The 23510-nt window shown below is 35.8% G+C and overlaps 1 protein-coding gene across 8 annotated transcripts in view; it reads right to left on the bottom strand.

The window, feature by feature from the left end:
• Positions 1-23510, bottom strand: part of DOCK10 (dedicator of cytokinesis 10) — a 189566-nt gene that overhangs the window by 84590 nt on the left and 81466 nt on the right. For 7 of the 8 annotated variants that reach the window (XM_088131651.1, XM_088131644.1, XM_088131646.1 and 4 more), the window contains exons 2-7: positions 23389-23508; positions 19043-19132; positions 9655-9737; positions 7022-7094; positions 6332-6454; positions 5761-5895 (exon numbers count right to left, since the gene is read on the bottom strand). In XM_088131651.1, the coding sequence (XP_087987777.1) occupies positions 5761-5895; positions 6332-6454; positions 7022-7094; positions 9655-9737; positions 19043-19132; positions 23389-23508 (624 nt within the window). The remainder of the gene's footprint in view (positions 1-5760; positions 5896-6331; positions 6455-7021; positions 7095-9654; positions 9738-19042; positions 19133-23388; positions 23509-23510) is intronic. The other variant, XM_088131645.1, reaches the window with a different exon arrangement.

Genomic DNA, 23510 nt, shown 5'->3' with positions numbered 1-23510 from the left:
ATACCACATCATATAGGTTGGAGCAGCTATTCCAGACTTGGACCAGATTATGTTAGAGATGGAATTACCCATCCCTAAACCCACACATCAATTTAAGTGATTGCTCTTGTTCAATTTTTATATAAGATTTTGTTTTATTCTGGTTCTTCTGATAGTACAGCAAACCAGCTATGAATACAGGTTCTTTCATGGACTGTAGAAGATTTTATTCCATTTATTTAACAATAGAACTAAGTAACATTTGGGGGTATGATTTTTGAGTAATGCTGGTGGTGATACCCCAAGAAGTGGGCAAGACCTGGAGAAAAAATTAGATAGTATCTGGACAAAAACCAAAATTTAATTTAAATGTATTAAAATTTGATCACATTCATTAAATATGGTCAATATGTTTATTTAATGATTTATTGAGAAATATAAAAGCCACTTTCAACTACTTTTAACAATAAAGGAAGCACAAAAATACTAAAAAAAAGACATCTGAAAGAAAGAATAAAGCATACTGAAAACAAGACAGTAAAACTGGAAGCATCTTTTCAGAAAAATTGAGAAACTGAAAGATGGATTTTGTCAAGGTATTACTCTACAGGCTTTTACAATGAAAGTTACCCAATACTTAACAGGGCAAAACAAACCTTTCTTAAGGATAATAAACTATAGAATTAGGTGATACACCACACTACCCTTTGTGGTACAGTATGCTATAAAAATGGATTTCCACTCTCTATTACTTCAAAGGTTTTGGATCACTCTGGATAAAAGCAATACCCTTGTCTGTTGGTGTTGGGTGATACCAAGCTCCATGACTCTGGATCTGGGAAAGCTCAGAAGTTCATGGCTTCCATGGGAATTATGGCATGTCCCTGACTGATTATCTCTGGCATGACTTGCAGATGCTGTCCTAGCCTTGGAGCATTACACCGAGTCCGATCCTTTCACAGTCCAGATAGGAATGCCTGCCACCTGGGACATATGCAGGGTGAATGGACAGATTCAAATGATCTATCCCACATTTCTTATGGATCCAAATGGATTTTGGGAGGCACCTGGGAAATTTTCCAAACATCTGGCATGCAGTTCTGTTGATTGCCTGATGACTGCTAGCAACAGGAGTGACAAAGTCACTCAAATTCATTTAAGTCTTGACTCTTCATGAAAGGAATCCATGGTGGTGACTGGAGTGACTTGCTAATTTATCTGGGACTCCTTTGGGTCTTTATTTTCCAATGAAGTGCATATAGTGTTCTTGAGCATTTTCTTTGGCACCTGTGGCCTAGCTATACCTTTCCTGATATCTGCATAGGGTGAGAGGGGGCATGAAGGTGGCATCCAAGATGTGGTCAATGCATCGCTTTGGAAGGGGTGTTGCCTTGAAGGAGACTGCATCCTTAGGAGGCCATCCTTGGATCTGGTCATAATTGACAACTATCAAACACCTTGCCTTTTGGGGGGTTGGGGAGGCAGCTATAGAATATCCTACAACAAGTGGATTTATGATGTGGTGTCATCAATATGCTGATGAGACCTAATTGTACATTGCCATTCAGACCATCCCAATGATGTCTTTGAAATCTTGTCTTGGTGTTTGGAAGCCTGTATGTGGTAGAAATATGCTGAAGTTGAATCCAAGCTTGGCAGAGTTGCTGTTTCCTCATCACAACCCTGAGAGACCAGATCTATGACATGGAGATCCTGCTGGATTCATGGCTACTGATGAATGGGCAGGTGGAGCCCATGGCCTAGAAAGCCTTTGTTCAGCTTCAGTTGGAATGCCAGTTGTGGGAGGATTTTGCAGTGGTCATTCATTCATCATCACTACCTGATTTGTGGTTGGACTATTGCAATGTACTCTACATAGGGCTGCCTTTAAAGACTATTTAGCAACTACAGGTTGTACAAATTGCAGTTGCCTGCTTCTTGACTGGCAGTAGACATCAGGAATGGGTTATGAAGATACTATGGGCTCTGCACCAGTTCCCAATATATTTCTGGGTGCAATTTAAAGTGCTGGTTACTGGTTTTAATTTATATAGCCCTAACTGGCTTGGCACCAAATATAGGTTTATCTTTGATTTATTGTGTACTGCTAAGGGTCTGGTATAAAAATTAAATAACTAAATAAATAATTTTAAAATAATATATAATGCTGTGCATTGTTGCTGAAAGAAAACAACAACAACAACAGACTTTGAACATACTACCCTTAGAGTCTTTTACAAAATTCCATCCTTTTCAGCAGCTAGGGTTATGATTAAAAAACAACAACAACTAGCTATTTTATCCTTGCTATAAAAAAAGACCCCATCAAGCAGAAGAAGTAAAGCCTTTTTATAAGGAGACTAGATAAAACCTGTATTACATCTTATGTGGTTGAAAGCTATGAATACATGTTATAACTAAGTTAGATACTGTAATGAGTCAGAGGCACTCCAGTGGACCAGAAAATATTTGCATCTTTTCCCTCCATTTGGCAAAGACAAATAAGGTAGAGTTTTAAAATGCAAACATGAGCTAGAAAATTTCATTAGGCATGCCTTAAAAAGCCATTTGGTTAGCTCTTCCATGTAACTGAAATGAGAAATGGTTATGCACACGGATCTCCATGTGCCCATCGGAATTATCTCAGATCTCTCTGAACCACTTGATCAACCTGAGCTATCAGGGATGATCAGAAGATTGTTTAGATCAGCTGGTAGAACTCAGCTGGTAGGAAGTTTTACAGCAGAATAGCACAGATGTTTGAACAGAAGTCAAGCTTTATTCCCTAACAGGGAGCAACAGGAGAAACAAAAGCTTAACTGTTGAAATAAAGAAAGAGGAAAATAATGAGGAAAGGTTTTTTTTTCCCCCAAACCAAAACTTTTGTGGCTTTTCAATTAATGGGATTCAGAAAAAGCAAAGTTGATCTTCTTGTGCCTGAAGTGTGTCTCTAATCAGGAGAAAACCTCTAGTGCAATCAAACTGAATGTTAACTTTAACTAGTCAACCAAAAAAAAAAGCAAAGATTTTTCAGATTGAGGACCCATGTTGGAATGCTGATGCAAAAACAAAGCATCAGGTGATACATTTAAGATGCCACAAGGAATTTTGTTCATGAAAAAAAGCCGAACTGTCAATTTTAAAATATTTTAAAATAAAATATTTTATTTTAAAAATAAAATAAAATTCCATTTTATATATTTAAAATTCCATTTAAAGGAGCAAACAAATCCTTTGCTACAAATTCTTCTGTTTATAGTTAATGTATTATTTTCTTCTTTGAAATGCTCCACTGAGGTGCTCAAGCCTTCTACCTCCCTGTGTTCTACTTAGTCCAGAAACTAGATAGATGCGTCTGAGGCCTCATAGCTGTATAGCCTTGGCCAGCGGGAAAGGGGGTATGGTTAGAAGTTGAGTAGATAAAGTCACACACTTTCAGGAGCAGGACCTTATTCAGTAATGAAACGTTCAAGAGAATGCACAACACACACAGTATCTGTTAACCTGCAAAATTTTTATTATTTACTGTGTAATTGCTTAAGCATCGCACATGCACACTCATGCTCACTTGCCATGCTATACCCTGGGCAGGGATTGGGGAAGACAGAAGAGTTCTATAGATGATAAGCATGAATTGGAGGTTTTCCAGCAAAGATCTGCCCAGCTTGTCCTTTTATCCTTTGCCAGCCGCATCTGTCACACAGTCTTTTCCACATCACCTCAGCCTTTTTTGATCTGTTAGGTTGCTGGCTCAAACATGGTTAGCTGCCTGGCAATTAACTGTTAAATTTCTTATATCTGGTTGCCATCCTTTGGTCCTTGCCTCGATGAACTGTTTCCCTGTGACCTGCTCCATGACAATTCTTGTCTCTGGTAGCTGGCATCCAGACCTGGTCTGTTGGTCTCTGTTCTTCACCCTCCACTGCACATCCGTATTTTCCTCAGGTTCAAATTCTGTTCATCTATTTCTCCCAATATTTTATTTCTTGATACTCTCTCTCTCTCACACACCCATACACATGCATACAAACACACAAAATCCCTTTTATATAGGGGAAAATAATAACTACTAGATTATCCCATACTATATTTTCAGTGCAACTTTCCTCCAATGCCAATCCTTCTGTTTTAATTTGTTTGTTTAGAAAACGTATACCTTACATTTGGATCAAAATGACCCCAAAGGTGTGTTCCAGCAAGTTCTATCAACATACAGAGATAGATACACAACTACCACAATTCACATAAACAGTACATAATATATAATATAATAATATAATATAATATAATCCTGGCTACTGGATAGAGTAGGATAGTTATTTTAGTTCTGCAGTCCCAGGCATTCAATAATTAGAGATGAGTGCTCTTTCTGACAAGGAAGAAGGGGAGGCTCCCTGAAACTATTCTTTTTTTTGTGCGAAGGTTTATTTCTCTCTTGCTATTACGTTATTTCTGGGAAGTAGTGAATTTGCAGAATACAACATTATTAAAATTTCTTCCATTGGGAGTCTATCTAGCTGGTTCACAATTAAGATCTTCCTGTTACAGACATCTCAAATGTGTCAGTACTCTGTATATAGTTGTACATACATTGTATATACCATTTATATAGTATATAAATTTATATAGTAGGTGGGATGTGAGCAAAGGTTTGTTGGCTTGTAAGGTAGTTTTAGGTTAAATATTCTAGCTTGCACTGAATAATTTGACCATGCTTAGTCTAAAACTGGCTTTGGTTACACTTGTGGCTTATTGGCTCAGAACTTGACCTCCAGAAATGATTGCCTGCCCATCCTGGCCACAAGGCAGTGGGGCAGTGCTGTATATAAGTCCTATGGTGGATACCTAGTTAGCACCTCTATCTAATTATCTATCTATCTATCTATCTATCTATCTATCTATCTATCTATCTATCTATCTATCTATCTATCAATCATCTATCTAAGCTTCAGTTGACCAAAGGCATAACAGTCAGTGGAGGTCAATATTTAAGAGTCAATTTGTTCACAGCTATGGTGTATGGAAAACAGACATTTAGAATGTAAGAGGAATATATGATAAAAAGCATGATTTCATGAAAGAAATGGAAAAAACCCATAGATTTGCCAGTCTGATGTTATGGAGTAGAATTAATGAATATATATATATGGAAATGATAGGGTAAGTTAATTATGAATAAAAAGGCTAAGATATATGTCAAACTGATGAACTGGTGTCCTTTCGATTGTGCTGGGTGAAAGTGAATGCAAAAATTCATAGATTGCTGTGCTGTATAAATGATGACAATGAAAGATGAGTCTTGGAGTGTATTGTGCAACATTCTGAATGAAGGCAGTTTGGGAAAAATGGTTATTCTGTTAGGTGACATGCAAGGATAGGTGGAAGGAGACAAAAATATAGAAATGTTATTGAGCTATTTGGAGACTGAAAAACAAATGAGAATTGTGACTGATAAGTATTTGCTCAGACAAAGATCTGTTTGTTTTTCGTATGTGGCTTAATTGTAAGTCTTTCCATCTATACATATGGAAAAATTAATTAAGATTAATGCTAGATTTGGTTTTTACAATGAAAGACTGAGAATTAACATAGGATGTACCGTAGGCGCGATCAGAAGTTCTGCATGTAACATATTGTACAGTGTGTTTACAGAGAAAGGATATTTGTAAGGATTCTCGTCAGCAAGAGCAAAGAACAGTTAAAATTAAAAATGGCAGAGGAAATGCAGAGGAAATAAAGACACACACAAACATATCCATACTTTGAAAACTGCTGACTTACCTGCACCACCCCTGTACAGGAATCCAAAAAGATGCAACCTTTGGGTTCCTTTGAGATCTTTTCATCTTTATAAAAGTTCATTATGTATGAGTTGTCTGACAATTGTGTCAGTTGAAAGTAGCGTTTTTTGAATGACTATATGGAAACAAGAAACAGAATTGGCTGTACTGCAAATTGTTTCTGACAGATGTTTAATTCATAGAAAATATTACATGAAACTCTACTAATAATCATGAAGAATATATTTTCAGTAGACAATGGGACTGGCCACTTCAATGTTATTTAGAATGCAACAGTATACAGGCTTATTCAGAACCCTCCACTGAATTCAGTACATCTTATGCCCAGCTAAATGCTCATATTACTGCTTAAACATACTTTCATTGATTGCATTTTGGAGCTAAGCAACCAAGTGAAAATACAAATGAAAAAAATGATAGTGAGAATTAAGTCAGGGGACAGATATTAAACAATAAGAATGAGTCTGGTATTAGGCTTCTTCTGATTTTTTTACCATCATAGACTAACATTGCTCTCCTCTTACAATAGAAAATAGTAGTAATTTTCTTACCCGAACTGTAATGCTATTATTTACTGTGCTGTTAAAATTCCCTTTATAAAGCCAGCCAGATTTGAAAACTCCATTCCCTCCTCCTCCACCACCGCCTTTCGAAGAAGAGTGAGATGTTGTATCCTGATTGAAAGACATTAATATTGCATTGACTTTTTTCATTTCCTAAGAGACAAAAACTCAGAATATGCTGCTGGGATATTTACAATTATGGACTTTTTAATAACAGTAACACCTCTCAGGACCTTTAGATACATAATTTTCTTTAAAAAGTGGTGATAAAATAAATTTGTTTCCTCTAAAAAAAATATTTATTTATTCAACAAATTTATATAGCTGCCCATCTACCAGTGGAACTCTGGGTTGAGAACAGAAAACTAAAAACATAGGCAAAAATAAATTTTAAAAAACCACATTGAAACATTATAACAAACACCTTATCAACATATCCTATACACCCACCCTGGGCTCCATTAACATCCTGGCCCCACTGTCAGAGAAAAGCAGATCTTTGTGGTAGACTAACAGGTTTGTGGCTGTTTGAATCTCCAAGAACAGATACCATTACAGAGAATGCACACTTCTTAGGCCTCACCATGTGACACTGCTGGTGATCTGGGCCATGCCTACTCTGCTAGATCTAGTAGCATTTAGAGTTAATAAAGGGAAAGTGGATACTCATATGCTTACTTCATCCTTGTCAACATCTTCATGATCAATTTCAAAAGAATGTGAAGGAAGTTTCTCTGGTCTGTATTCATGCCTAAGGAAGAACATGTTTTTAGTGGTGCTGCTAAGATATAGGCAAATAGGAATTATACTTTCCTATAACATAAAGAACTATGGAGATCACTGCTTACTTACAATAGTTAAAAATGTGGAGTGAAACCCAACATTGCGCAGCAAATAATAATTTAATTCCATAACATAGCATAACAACATAAAAAACAGAAACAGTGTACATCAGAAATCCTGGAGGATCCTTCAATGGATGCTCTAGTCACATCCTGGACTGGATTTCCTGCACTGAACTGGGGGATGGGTCACATGTCTTAGTGTGTATAATAAAACACTAAAACACACAGAAGGACTACTTAAAATAAGTGAGAAAATCATGATCTGAATGCATTTGAAGTAGACCCTCAATTGTTTCTAGGGTCATGAACAGAAATGTTAAAAAATACATTCTTAATTAGAATCTGAATGCATTTTTACATTGCCTCCTAGCCTATGCCCCATTCTGTGTGGGCTGTTTGGTGACTTTCAGTCACTGAAAATGTAAGATACATTGCAATGATTTTTTACAGAATTGCAAATTTTTAAAAACCTTTAATTCCCAAAGCAAAGCAAAACCCACCACATTAATCAGAAAACATCAGTCTTCATTTATGAGTGCAAATGCATTATGTAACAGAAATGAAAACTTCAATCACTTTCCTAAAGTTTCCCTCAAAATGGTTAGATGTGCGCTGACTAATTCACTGAAGATAATTGAGACTTTCTTTCAGCTATGACACTGAAGACCTCTATAAAATTGAGCCACCTGGACCTGGAAGTACTGTCACAGGAAAATACATGGCTTAAAAGTTCATTATCTAAGAGACCAATTTCACATGATTAACTTCTCTAGTTATTAAGATTTGCAGGAGGAGCCCCAGGAGGAGCCCATTTGAGGATTCCCTCACTGTCAGATTCCTATCTTTCTCACACTGGGGAAAAAATCTTCCAACTTGCTTTCAGGCAATAGAATGCACTTATTTTGGGAATTGTATTGGTGGGGTAGAAAGATGTATCATAAATTGAATAAATAAATAATATTGTAATTAGCCATTTTGCAGATAGCTATCATAGATATTAAGATTTTGCTTTTCTCACCTGGGAAAGTGATGTTGTCTGGGGGATGGGGCTGTCTTAAAAGTACAACCTGACTCAATAGGGTGTCAATCTGAGTTAGTTGTGGCTTTTTTTTTTTTAACTCAGTTCAGAACTAAAACTCAAAGAACATGTACTACAGAATAATTCCCACTGCAGTCATGTAACTTTAGTTGATATACAAGTTGTGCTAAGTATCATGAGCATAATTTAAATCAATAGATTTGGGGATCTCAGTTATGCATTTTCATTTTAGTAAATGCAAATTAATGTATAGTTTTAACACACTGCTTGTAAAGAGGAAAATGATTCATGCTTTTTCTTCTTATGTTTTGAGAGCATGACAATATGAATTATGGTTGATCTTTTTCATATTTCAGTGCTAATTTCTGATACCAAAAAGTCTATTCCACAAGTATTTCTGAAATACCTTAGAAACATTGAGTTTTGTTTAGCCTTAATTACAAGCACCTTTAACACTAAAAAAGATGAAAGAGTTGTTGTTCCTTTTAAAAATACAGTTTGTTAAAAAACAACAACAACTCAAGAGTCAGCTATTAATGGAAGCCCTATGCTGGTTGCTGAACACATGACTGAGTCATAGTTTACAGAGTGAACTAAATACTTCTCTGACATTTTACTTCTCAGTTTACAGGATAAAACATCATGCATGAATTGGGTCCTTAAAATCTATGCCAGACTTTTTGTCTCCAAATGAGCCACATCACTTGCTAGCTTCCTCATAAACATATTTTTAGAAAAGTAGAAGCTTCCTATCTATTAAAATATGCTTCTAAGCATAGCTGAGTGCTCCAAATCTATATTTCTCTTTCTGTATTGGCTAATACAACTTGCCTCCAGAGATGGAAACAATTGAATCATCCAAGTACAGTGCTTCACATTTCAGTTATGCCAGCATCATAATGCAACTGCCCTATTCTAGTTCATATTATCCTTGTACAAAATTCAAGACAAGGTTCTAATTAATATTTTAAAAACTGAAAGTATTTGATGCTTTCGAGACTATTCTGATCCTAGGCCAATATTTTCTCCCAGGTAAAAAATAGCTTGCTTTAAGGTATAGCCTTCATCTCCTAGCTGAATCTTTTGTTTTAATAAGAAACTCAACAAACCTGTGGGCTGCTGTAGGATAACAGGATTCAGAATATGCTGATCTGTACAATAATTTATATAGCACTTTGGAAATAATTCAAAGGGTGCTTTGGAGCAGGGAACAAGAAAGCAGTACCTGTCTACAACTCTTTAAAGCAGCTGTTATCTGCTCCTATTCCACTCCAGAGCAGCAATGCATTTATTAGAAGAATAAGACATGATTCTTGATATAGCAAGCAGAAAATGTTTGCTATATCGGAAGGCAGTTGTTCTGTGTGACCAAGACAATTATATTTAAGCACAATTTTTTTTTAAAAAAAGAAAACATAGTGTCTTACTGTGGTAAATGTCTAAAGTCTCCTGAATATTGTTCATATTTGTAGTTTACAATATGCCATTGGGAACTGTAATATTTACATGCCTAAAACAATAAAGAAGAAAAGATTAGCTTCATAAGGAAAATCAATTAGGTTCAGTAGGAAAATAGTTTTGACAAGCATGTACATTTACCCTTAATATGCAACTTTCTCTAGCAGAAGTATTTTGGTATGCAATTTATTGACCTAAGAACTGAATGGCAACGCTTGGAAATAAAAACAATTCAAAAAGGTAATTGTGTTCCAGTCTGGGAAGTGAAAATTAGATTAGGTCTCTGAAAAACACAGTTCAAACTGAATTCTAGGTATCCTTAAAAGAGGTTCTCCAGATAGAAGTTTTGATAAAACAAGCATAGAAGCATTCATTGTTGTAATCCCTCATGGAGCTTTGTTTTCTGAAAAAAATAACTCCTAAACTTTTCGTTTTTCTTATATTTTCAGAAACACATCCTCTGCTCTACTCATATACCTTATGGCAGAATTTACATTCCACTGAAAGCAGTGATAAAACTCCAATGGTATTTATTATGTTTATCGTGCCATTAATGCATTCAGTTTTCTCTTAACTGTCATATTTTCTCCAAAATAAAAATTACTCATAGCTCTTATTTTCTAGAGTATGAATTGGTTTTTTGTGCCTCTTGACATCTCTTTTCAGTGTATTGAAGCGTCAATCAGATATAAACCTGTAGCTCATTGCAAATCCCTAAAGTTGGCTTGCTCACAATCAAGAAGAGTGGAGCTTCTGTGTCACAAATTTTGTATCTAAATGCCATGGAGAAGATAGTATGTTGATAATGACAGCCAGTTCATTTGTCAACTTTCATTTTAATAAGAAATTATTATGTTTTCTTTTGCAATATTTTGCAAATAAATACTGATGAAAATCCATCAATAATTAGGTGACAAAGAGACCAAATTGTGTGGTATGCTAAATGTGCACACTGTTATCTAATCATACGTGTAACTGGATCTAGTACAACTGACCTAAATTCTAATCTAATCAGAGGCACAGAAACTTTAAATAGCTTTGGAAAAGTTGAGGTCCTTGGCTTTGGTTGCCTATCTACACATTTTGTAAGAAGCAACAAAATAAAATTGGTAAGAGTCAGTGCCTAATGAGGAGTAAAACATTCCAATATTTTTTTGCTGGTATTTCTTTTCTTCCTAAGTAAAGGAATGTGATTTGCATATGAGCAAGTTCAATAAAATGCAGAAGGACCAGCCCTTACAGTGCTGATTAGCAGAATAAGAACGCTTTTCTCTCTGTATATTTTTGGCAAAAGTTTGGGTTAAATAGTACATGTACATTTGATTATCAGTAACATGTACATGCTACTATCTGAGCCTGTGAGAAAGCTCATTCAGTGAGTTGGATCTGGAACAAAACAGAACCCACATTTTATTCATTCCCTAGTAGGCGACAGACAAAAAGCACATTATTTAAAAAAATAGTCTCTCTCTCTCTCTCTCTCTCTCTCTCTTGCTGATATGTTTGTTGCTGGACATTATATATGAGACAATGGCATGGTTATGCAACAGTAGGAGTCCAACATAGATTTAATTCTGAATTATATGCCTTGTCTGCTTGTATTTGTAAACAGATACAAAATTGGCATGTACAATGTATCAGTTCTTACTCATTAAAAGGAGTTGCATTCATAGAACTTGCGCAGCTTGTATATGCAGAATAAGAAGAACATTCAAACATTAACTGGCTTGCTTAAACTTAAAAAAAAAAAGTATGAAGAATTATATAGAATTTGGACCTTGCACAAAATGTTTCAGAAATTCCATTTCTGAATTGCCATTCATGTCAGTCCACTTATTTAGAAACTAGAGAGTGCTACAAATCCTAGAAATAGAAAGGGACAAACTCACTTATCTCACTTTGCACCTATCAACATTTATAAAATATAACAGAGTAAAGTTGAGGCCAGTCATCATTCTAGACTTAGATGGAAAAGGCCCCTGGTTATGTTCTGAAATCCCCCTTGATATTATTATGGCATATATCAACCAGGAGATGCTGGGAGAAGAAAAAGAAAATCCTGCAGATAAATACTGGAAGCACAAATCAAGAACTCAGACTAAAACTAATTATCTCTTTCATATAAAAACAGCAGTTTTACTTCACAGACGTATTGGACTTAATTCCCTAGACAAAATGGGGTCGCCCTGTTGTCAAATTAGTCCAAGGTATCAGGTTAGGGATACAAAAGGAAAGAGATGTTACAATTGCACTTTTGGCTCTATTAATAGCATGTGATCACACGTAACCAAAATAAGTGTGGCATTATTTGAATTATTTTACCTTGCTTTGCCTAAAGAGGTCCATACCCTGTTTATTTCCAAATATTTTCCTGCAACATAGTCACAGAACAGTAGCATACGTACAACTCTTCAGGATCCAGGGAAAACCTCTCAGTTGCCTTCCCACCATTCCACCCCCTGCCTTGCAATGTGAGAGCGCTCAGGCACCAAACTCCAAGCCCAGGTGAAAGAAAGGGCAGGCAGCAGAAAAAGAGGAAGGAGGTCACGCAGTAGGGCCATCAGATCTAGGCTACAAAGATCAGGATGAAGACAAGTTGGCAGCAAAGAATGGGAGTTTTCTATACAGTATCTGCCATCTACTAGTTGTCTGGATTTTTTTTTCAGATGTGGTAACCCTATCACGTGACTACTTCTAGTCCTCCACAAAGGCAGCTCTGTGCTCCATGCACATCTCCTTCACCTCCTCAGTCACTGTGATGTGCTTTTTCTCCCCCTGACAAGAGGAGATTGGTGGGGGCCCCATTGCTGACTGAAGTGATGGCTGATTTCGGGGTAGCAGCTGAGGAGGCTGTGGTGTAGCAGCAGCAACTCCTTCTTTACTTTCTCCTTCCATCTGCCTTTTTTGTCTGCTACACCTCCAACTGGAGTCTTATGCAACCAGTTTTTCAGGGGCAAAGGGTGAGGCGGGGGGGAGGTGTCATTGCACATTTTTTGGAAAAGCTATGCAATAAATTCAAATAAATGATATATAACCAGAAAACAAATTTTATAGCACAGAACCCTAAATGTATTATTTTTTTTCTGAAATCATGTCTTCGTTTCAGTGTATATAATTCAACAAAGGCAGTTGATGAGGAATGGAGGTCTTGACAGCAAGCTAATTAAGCAGCCAAGATCCAGGTCAAATTCTAGCTTTGAAGATGGCAAGAACCATTTAAAATCTAATATTCAAGATTCAAAGGGAAGAAGATTTGTTTTAAATTGATTCCATTTTTGAGATTCGATTTAATAAAAGTTTCAGCCACAGACTATTGTGGGGAAACATCAGAAACTCTGTTGTTCATTCATTTTGGCCAGAATTAGATAGAAATAATGGGGATGATAAACAACATTAACTGCCAAAAGTTTCAACTGGTTAACTTCAAGGATATCACTATAATAGCATTTCAAATATCCCCCCAGTACCTTGATTAAGGCAGAAAGAGAAGGGGTAAGGGAATCGCACTATAGCAGCCTCCAAACTGTCTATCATCACAGAGATATTGTGATGAACCAATACAGGAAGTTTCCTTCTCTGCCTTAAAAATATTATACTTCAAAGCCAATTTAAAAGGTAAGCTCTTACTAAGTGTCACAGAGTTCACTACTCTCTGACGTGTAGCTTTTCTAAGGTAACAGATCACTGACAAGCTTAGCCTTTTCTGACCATGAAACATCATATGCTGTTTGTGCAATGTCATTTAATTATTTAATTTAATTTAATTTAAAAATAAAGTGAGAAGTGGACTCACTTCATAAGCATGCAAATACATACTTATAAATAGACAAATACAATATACTATTATATAATGTGTAACTAGTATATATAATAGTCTAACAATAAGCATGCTATCTCAGACCCATTCATGCAACAAAAACGACTAATTCACTCAGTGCAAGAATGAGTTGGCCAAGTAGACAAGGTGACAAGAAAGAAAACAGAGATTTGTTTGTTTTAATTTTGTGAATGGAAGAGGGAGAATGGAAGAGGGGGCTGAAGAAGTGCAGACTGACTGGATACAAACAGGAACTACTTTACAGATCACACCAGTAAATTGAATGTTAAGGGAGGATATGGATAAAAAAAAGTATGCAGCACCCAGCCAGATTTGGTGGATGCTGAAAAGCTAGGCAAGATCAGACCTGATTTGCACTTAGATGAGAGATCACTAGGACGTCCTAGGGAAGTTGAAGAAACATCCCAGAAAAGTTCAGTGGCAAATTACTTTCATATTGTTGCCAGGGAAACAGCAGGGACATTTCCATGTAATGACCAGCAATTGAGTATGACTCAAAGGAGACCATATTACAGGATCACACAAGAACAGCAAACAAACAAGCAAACAAACAAAAAGCCACACACTGGATCTATCTCTTTCCTTCCCCCCACCCTTCTGCCCCCGGCCAGTAGTTTGGGGAGATATTACAACTTATTGAACAGCAATTCATGTCAATATCAGAATGCTCCTCATTCTACTCCCTATCCCACCCTTCTCTAGCCTTGTTCGAAACTGCAAAATCAGAAAGCACAAAGCTCTTTGAAGCCCTTTGAAGGCACTTAATTCTACTTGACATTCGCTTTGAGCATTCAGTTTAAAAAAGTCATTTGATCAATTCTCCACTTTGAAGTTTTTTACATAGCGATACTGTCTATAGTATTTTGTATTCATAGGGTTATTTTTCAAAAATCATAAACTTATTTAAAAATATATCTCAATTCAGTTTGAGAGTAGATAATTCTGAAACATATTCCCCCTTCTGTAGCTACCAAAATATTTTCAGAAGCCATAATTTGGAAGGAGAAATGTTTTTAAAACCTTAAGTATAAATCTTTCAGTGCAATAGTGAAATGGGCCCCAATTTAGTTCAGGGAAGAAAGAGTTTTGCTCTGATATAAAGACTAAACTCTGTTACTTTAAAGACATAACTAGCAGTTACATATTTTAAAAAATTCAGAATAAGTGCAGAGATCCAAGATGAATTGGGAGCCTAGTATGAGAACAGATGGGCTTTAACCTTTGCCCCCTAAATCAGTCCAAATTAGGACTAATTTTATGTTTTATCACTTAGCTTGAAGAAACTTGGCTTGAAGAAATTTGTGGGTAGAGTGGGTTTTGTATTGAGATTTTGATTCTTGTAAGCTGCCCAGAGTCACTGTAAGTGAGTTGGGTGGCCATATAAATTGTTTAAATAAATAAATAAGTAAACAAACAAACAAATAAATAAATAAGAAATTTGTAATAAAATAAAGAATCTACACTAAAGTAATAGTTTTTCTCTCCACCGGCTGAATATTTACAACTTTCCGTAATTTTGCAATTTTTTGTGTGCATACATATAAATTATGCACTTATGTAATTATGGGGGTCATAATTACTTCCACTTGTTTCCAAAAGGTGAGCACAATGCATCAAATTCTACATATTAGCATGTGCCACTGCTTTTTCTCATAGGTAAATATGGCTTTGAGTTGAGACCCTGCATTGCTGCTAACATTTACCACATCATCTTTTTTTAGGAGCCAGATTACAGATAATTGGGGATTTTTTTCTGAATCAGTGGTTTTAATTTGCATGGCTTACATAATCAGGATGTTTTAGAGTGTTTCTTGTGTTTTTTCCTTAAAAATCTCATAATTTTTTGAGATTACCTGGAATCTGAGAGAGGGGACTACAGCCTGAATATCAAATATACAAGGTCTTGTTCATTCTTTCCTTTTAGAGACTGCAGGACAAGCTGGCCCTGCTTGGTGCAGAATGTTTGACAGGAAATGTTAAGACTATTTCCGTTATAAATAGAAGAGGAATTCTGTTAAAGAAATAGAGGGAAGAAAACCAAAGTAGATAGAATAAAATAAGGAAATATAGCTACCTGTGGGATGCTACATGACACATATACAGTGCCTCAGATACAAAGTTAAATGGAATAATGGAATCTTTTAATATTAGAAGAACCTTATAGGAACAATTATGAAACCCAGAATATCCTCATTCTGAACCTTGGCAATAATGGTAACCATAGGAAAGATAAGAAAAACTTAGTTACTACTAATACTTTGTGCTGAGGCGTAGCTTTCTGACTACATATATAGGCTTGGAGATGGAGAGTGGAACATATGCCTTACAACTGAAGAAGGCAGTTTCAATCCTATATCCTGACCCAATTCCATTAACTAAATTCCCACTGAAATCATAATTCCATCTTCCTTCATTTACTACTGCATCATGCCTCTCACACTTCTTTTGTCTCCATGGAAGGGCTCATTTGAGCTGTAACCTTGCCAATTTGCAATATTTTCGAGATAAAAATGTGTCAAGTTCTACTCTGAAATGAATGTCCGTTCCAAGAAAGACAGTGAAGCCTGAACTGGCCTTGCTACTGTGCTGAGCATCAGTTTTTGAAGTTTTCAAGGTCCTGCTCATTTCTCTGAAGATCACAACTAGAAACAGGATACTTTATCAAAGTCAGCCCTTGCTAACTCAGGAAATCAGCTAAACCAGGAAAACAGCTTCCATAAATGTACAAAAGTCACGATGTGTGAAGGTGTTTCTGTTCAAGTCTTATTTGGGGCTTTAATTACAAAATTTTGTTCATAGAGAGACTCCTCAATAGATTTAAATCAGATCACTGTTTTGAGATATGCATATTCTTAAAATGTTCTCTGCAAAGACAGAAAAAGCAGGAGGCAATATATTGCCTATAAACTTCTTAAACATGCCCTGGCCTGTGAATGATACATGAAGAATGGTAATAATCTAGCTCAGGGTTCTCCAAAGTGGCCAATATTGACCCCAAGGGTCAATGGGACTATCCATTATTGCAGCATTAGTAGTGGTTGTTGTTATTATTATTCATAGTACTATGAGTTAAAGTAGTATTTATTAAATTATTTTCATATAATAAATGTTTGAACCATCTGAAACGTCACGAAGGGGTCAATGAGCTGAAGAGTCTGGGGACTACTGGTCTAGCTTAAGAGTAAGCATGGTAGGGTTACTTCTCTTAAACCCAGGTATCAATTTATCTCAGTTAGTCTCCTGTATAGAAATAGAGATTACATCTATGACATACTGTGGCAGCTCCAGGAGGAGTGGTGGCCATAAGGGTACTATGGGAATGTACAGAATAATGCTGCTTGGTCACCAGCCCTATCCCTAAAGGAGACTTCCTATGCCTGAAGCCATTTTCTTCTGTACTGTTGCATACAGAGACAATGTGTACTTCTTTCTCTGAGGGATATTATTGATTGGACTAAAATGCAACTATACAAAAGAAAGACAGTTTCAGTTTAGGATTTGAAGCTAATAGGCACTGAGCTTGCACTAATGTATTAGTTGGCATTAGCTAGAGGTGTGCAAACTCTTCCAAACAGGCATTTTATAATGTGTGGGACAATATATAAAGCACCTCTTTTCAAATCACAAGAGCAACTGTGTCTTTTTCCAGATCTGTGCAACAGTTTTGGAAGAACCTAGTAGTTGTGTCTATTTGCTCATGCAGACACAACCACTGCATGACCATGCATGTGGAAACAGCCAGGAAGATCATTTTAGGTAGCTGCAGAGTTGTGGGAAAAGATGTAGCTGCTTTCATTATCTGAAGAGAGAATTCTTTGCATGTCTACTGCAAAACACTTCTTTCAAAGTATTTCTATATTGGCTTTCTCAGCTTGGTCTAATAAATGCTGACCAGGAAAGTACCAAAGTAAGACATCGGGAGAAAAAAGTTACAAATTAAGAATACCAATTAAGAAAACCAATTAGTAAAAAATAAAATACCACATGCACTGAAAAGGCATTATTTGCATGCATTTCTAAAAGAAAGTAAAAACTGAGGAGTACATAGCTCAAAGAACAAAACAAACTAAACATGAAGTGGGAGCACAACAAAACTGGAGAGCATTTTTTTTTTAATTTCATAAAATGCTTTATCTATTGATTCAGAACAGTAAAATATTCTCATTGGCGGCTATTCTTTATTTTCAATTGATGATAAAACCATGAATTTACCTCTTAAATTTATGAATACATTCTGATTAATTTAAACTGATGTTATTATTCAAGTACAAATGTTATTGTCCTTTGTACTTAAGAACACCTGCTCTGTCCTTGGGAGAGTACATTTGTGCTCTTATCACAATCAGATTCAGTAGCTTTGAAGATAGATAGGAATTGCTCCATGAAAACTGCTTCACAATCTTAGATAGAGCTGTTGTGTACGCACACAAACACAGAAGAATGGAGGACTGCATTATAGAAGTTTGCACTGGGAGTCCACATAGCCAGGAGGCATGCCACTCTGCCGTATTAATCTCCCAAGAATGCCCCACGTGCTGTCTGACATTAATTGTTTATTTATTAAATTTTTAGATTACTGCAAGTCTTAGCAGTATACAAAAACCTAATTGTTGCAAGGGTGATTATCACAGAGTCTGCAAAACATTGCTCCCCCCCCCCCCCAAAATCAGACCAGGATGATTCAGAACTGGGTTCCTTTTCATTTGTCTTGCAGTTTTCAAGTTCCCTTTCCCACATGGTATAGGACAGGAACTAAAAAAAAAATAAAAATAAAAATGCAGAAGCTTTCAGGATTCTAACATTTCAATTAATAATGGCTCAAATGAAAACTTGGAAGTCCAAGTGCATCTTAAACTAACACAGCTTTTACACATCTTCATTGAAAGGCTGAAAAAATCAACAAATAAAAATAGCTAACTTTAAACTACCTGGGCTTCTCCTCAGGTAATATATTATTTCCCAGTGCAGATAATGTCAATTTATAATGTATGAATTTATTAAATTTACACACTGCTCTTCATAACAAATCACATAGTGACTTATAGTTGAAAACAAAACATCATAAAAAAAATACAACATAAAAATGAGCTTTATTTTTGATGACTTCCTGGTCACATCCATGGAATTTCTAGGCAACAATATGGAAGTGGTTCTTCTTTCTGCTCAGTCTTACAGCTCTGAGATTTCCTAATGATCTTCTGCCCAAAGACAAACTAAATACTAACGATCCAAGTAGCTAAGCAAGTCCAATTTTGCTTAGATTTCTGAGATCAATCAAGAACAGCTAGGTGCTGACACATGCTTGTGTCAAATATACATTTAGGAAGAACTACAGAACAATTGCCAAGTAACAGATACAACATAGCTTTAATATCTGAGGCTGAAAAGCAATACTCAGGAAAGAGAACAATTGGTCATGATGTTGAAAGTTGCAACACTCTACTATTTTTTTAAAAAAACAAATCTCCCACAAAAATTCTATGTCCAAGGTTAAGAAGAGCGAAGAATGATAATTGTACCTCTTTAACAAATAAATATTCTGCCTTTTGTTCTGCATCTTCAGGAACTGATGAGTACAGTGTTCTTATTTCCCAGGGAATTGTGGCTATCTAATGGGGGAAAAAAGAAGACAAAGAGAGAATAAAAGTTCACATCTGAGCACCTTAAAAGAATGACATGTAACATAGGCAGTCAAATAAAGTAATTAAGAGCTGAGTTCATCCCAATGATTACAGCATCATGAGGTAGCTTACATAAGAATTTACATGCAAAGTATATTGTCAACCATCACAGATCAATCATGTGGGAATTTTCATCTCATTTTCATGAATGTTCTATGGGCAGAAAAGTAGGATATACATTGAAATAATACATAACAGATAATTCTGCATTTGTTTTTTGTTGGGATATTATTTAAAATCATAAATGAGTTTGCAATACCCATATGGTGCCCTTCACTGATACAGAAAAACGTGGAAAAATGTACTCAAAGGACAGAGTAGTGTGGATTCAGCTTTGGGAATTTACACCACCTCAAATAAACCTTGAGTACTCAAACAATAAGAACCATAGTAATGCATGGATACCTGTGTAAACAAACCTGAAATCACATGTACAGAGACAAAGATTTTCTTTCCACTGGTAGAAAAGCCTTTTTAGAAATAGTCTAATAAAATCTGACCTTTTTCTAATTTATATTATCCTAGTGAAATATACAGTACCCACATTATTATAGTAAATTGCTTTTGAGATGAAAAAGGGCAAGATATAAATATTTTAATACTGTTAATATTCAAGAGATATTTAAAACCTTTCAGCATTGTCGCTTGTGTCTAAGAGGGCTTTGGTAACATTGATTCCTTTTCCTTCCTGCTCAAAAGCTAGCCTAGCCTCCAGAACAGCTATTATGTTTCTGAACAGCTAGTATTCAGAGATGGTAATTTTTATCAGGCTGAATTTTTGCTTCAGTTTTTGACAGAGTATATAAGATGGGTTAATAGCCCTCCAATCTCATATTAGCTTAGTTGGAAAATGAAGTTTTCTAGTTAATTGTCATGACAACAGTTGGTTTGCCAGTTTAACATAAATTTCATAGGAAACCAATTTCAATAACCCTGGAAGCAACTGCTGCTTTTTACTTCCTGCTGAAGTTGAATCTGCAATGGCATTTCTATCAATACATTTGTTTACACATATAAATATCAATTTTAAATTGTGATACTCACAGAAACACTATTCATTCATAGTAACAGTAAACTATGTATATTTCACCTGTTTGTAGCAAGAGTGATACAATTAAGAGGCAGAACTTCCAGCCATTTTCATAATGACATGTTCTATAAGATTTATATACATATTTTATCATGCAAATATCTCCAATCCCTTCTACCCATACAGTCTGAAAGAGATTGAAAATGCCACCTTTGGTTGAGAAAGCTAGGGAGGAAACTGGCAAACCTTTATAATTTCAGAGTGTTGGAGCATCTGTTATAATAAGTGAATTACACACCTTCCTGTCCTGTGTATTTCCTGATGCATCACTTTAATTTCATTTTTGTTTTACAAGACCAATGGTATTCAACTAAGGTTTTTTTGTTGTTGTTGTTCAGTCGTTAAGTTGTGTCTGACTCTTCATGTATTTATATTGAAGCAACAAGGGACAATCAAGAGATTATTGGAATCAAACCTTTGTCTACCTCATTAAATGCAAATTCTATGAGCTTTTCTCTTTTCATAGAGCTGATGCCAAACATGATCCAGGAATGGAGAAAGGTCTGGAGTCCTTGAGGTTCTCTGAGCTTGGTTCTTTTCTTGCAAATGTTTCCTTTGCAAGTGTTATTGAACATACTGAAGATGTTACCTAGCTGGGTAATGAAACATTTGCAAGAAAAGAACCAAGCTCAGAGAACCTCAGGGAATCCACAGTTCAACCCTGAGCTACACATATTCACCTCTGTTGGAGAAAGGTCTCTTAGAAGAACAACTTGCCCAAGGGCATCAAAGGATGAAAAGGGAAGAAGACTCCATATGCTCATTTTAAAACTTTCTACTTCCTTCATAAGTGGCCAATATGAAGATGGGTTGGTAGGGACATACTTAATATTATCAGGTTTAGTTTAGTTCCCACCCCTCACCTTTCTAAAACACTTGTGATCATATGAAGATTATTTTTAACCAATGAAAAACTGGGGATGACTTTACTGTGGCAAAGTAATGGATGGATTCCTTTGCTCCCACAATGGCATTATCAATAAAGAGAAAAACATGTAACATTGCATGTAATACCAAGAATTCTTATATCAATATTAGTCTTTCAGGAAACATTCTAATTAGGTATCCACTGCAAAGGTCCTTTCGTGCAAGACTGTGATTATTTGTGGCAGAACCTCAGAAGCAGCAAGGAGCTGATGCAATAGATTTTTGTTGTTGTTTCTCTTCCACAATTATTCTTACCAATGCCAATGCCAAGATTAATACTGATAACAGAGAAATGTGTTAACCACAAGTGTTAGAGAAGCCAGCTGCAAAACATCTGTCAAACATGCAGCATCACAGTGAAAAGGAAATCAACAGGGGCTATGGTCTAATTTTTAATGCAAAAGATTAGAGATAGTAATTATTCAGCTGTCTTTGTTCAAATAACTCATAAGCCATAAAAGTACATGACAAGAAATGCCATTTTTTTCAAATATTGAGAAACTTCATATTAAAAACAAATATTGTTTATGCAATATTCTCAAAAGTGCAAATATTAATTATAAATCTCAAATGTTACAAAAAAAAGTATGAAGATTTCTGTGCAGCATTTCATAGCAATTCTTCAAGCTTCAACAAACTTCTCTTCTGAGAATTTGGTAGAAGCATTCTCACCACAAAGAATTGCTTCCTGTTCATAAAATAATTCTATTTTAAACTACTGTAGAGAAGACACCTGGAATAAGTTGGTCCAAGAATTTTATTTATTTATTTTTATTAGATTTGTATGCTATCAGATCCAGACAGATGCATGGTGGCTTACAGAATCACAGTTAAAAATCCACGAAATAATATTTAACATAAACATCACAATAAAGACTAAAATATAAAATAATTTAAAAATCCATGATGATATAACATCCACAAAAAGTAACATAGTATTAAAACAACCAATAGCCACAGTAACACTCTAATATTTAAACTAATAATTTTAATCCCTTTGTTTTGCTATGATCAGGGCTAACCTGATGTCTAAGAGGACAGTATTCCATAACAGTGGAGCCATGCCTGAAAAACATCATCTCCTGGCTTCTGCTCCCTTTATTTCACAACAATGTGCAATTGTTAAGAGCCTTTCTTGTGATAAACACAATGGACAGTCAACATGAGATGTCAACACCCCAATTTTTAAAAAGAAACAATATTTTAAGTGTTGTATTATGAACTGAGAGAACTGCGTATCTCCTGTACACTTAAGTTTTCATAGATTTAGGAAGAATACTTGGTTTATGAATGATATTTACCATTTATAATCTCCAATAGAATAAACTATAGGTGAAGAGTGATAAAGAATGTTAAAGAATCTATGAGCCATTTCCCCCCAATAACCCTAGTGGTTATTATCTTTGTGGGGAAGAAGAGCCTAATAATCATAGTATAGTCAAGAAATGGTGTCCCTGAGTTACCAAGGGAAAGAATGTGATCAGTCTTTCACTAGCTCTGTTTCTGTAGAGACCCAAGAAGATAGCCTTGGAGACACGAGGCAGAGACAATGGTTTCAACGATATGCTTTAAGCCCAGGAAACAGAGAAAGTGTGACAAATAAGACTGACTTCTCCTTAATTCATTAGAGTATGCAGAAGTGTTTCTCAACTTCAGCTACTTTAAGATGTGTGAATTCCTCCTAGAATTTCCCAGCTAGCATGGGGAATTCTGGGGCTTGAAGTCCACACATCTTAAAGTTGCTGAGATTGAGAAACACTGGTATAGAGGGAGAGAGAGGAAAATTCAGTCAAGCTTTCAAGATTCTGTTACTGTAGCCTATAGCAATACAGTGGAGTTCCTGCCAGACTTGTGGAATCAGTTTCAAGACCTGGCCTACCTAGATGGGTTGAAAGCCTCTTACTTTTCTACGGTTTCATACCTAGCTCATTGATCTTCCTTCCAATGGCCAAAACTACAAGGCAGGAAAGTACTGTTTGATTAGGCCAAAAACTATTTTGGCCCAAACTATCCCTTTTTACATTAAGATGCGTGTCTCAATGGATTAAAAAAAATGAAATAAAGCTGAGCACAATACTGTCTCATATGAGGCATGGCATAGAAACAGGAACATCTTGACAAAGTTATAGATGAGACTTAGCTTTATTAGTAAACACCAAGCACTCACTGAAAAGTCATCATCAGGGAATAAGAACAGGTCTTTCAGATGATCATTTTCAACATTCTTCTCAATATCTGCAATTACTGTTTCATAATCCAAAGGTTCCAGAAGTTTGGGTTTCTCCTGCT

Source organism: Python bivittatus, unplaced genomic scaffold (assembly GCF_059951505.1).
Source record: "Python bivittatus isolate LINGU-HERP-01145 unplaced genomic scaffold, Pbiv_v1 ctg000980_np1212, whole genome shotgun sequence".
Lineage (NCBI taxonomy): Eukaryota > Metazoa > Chordata > Lepidosauria > Squamata > Pythonidae > Python > Python bivittatus.
Note: the sequence above shows the minus strand (reverse complement) of the source record. Positions and strands in the feature narration are given on the sequence as shown.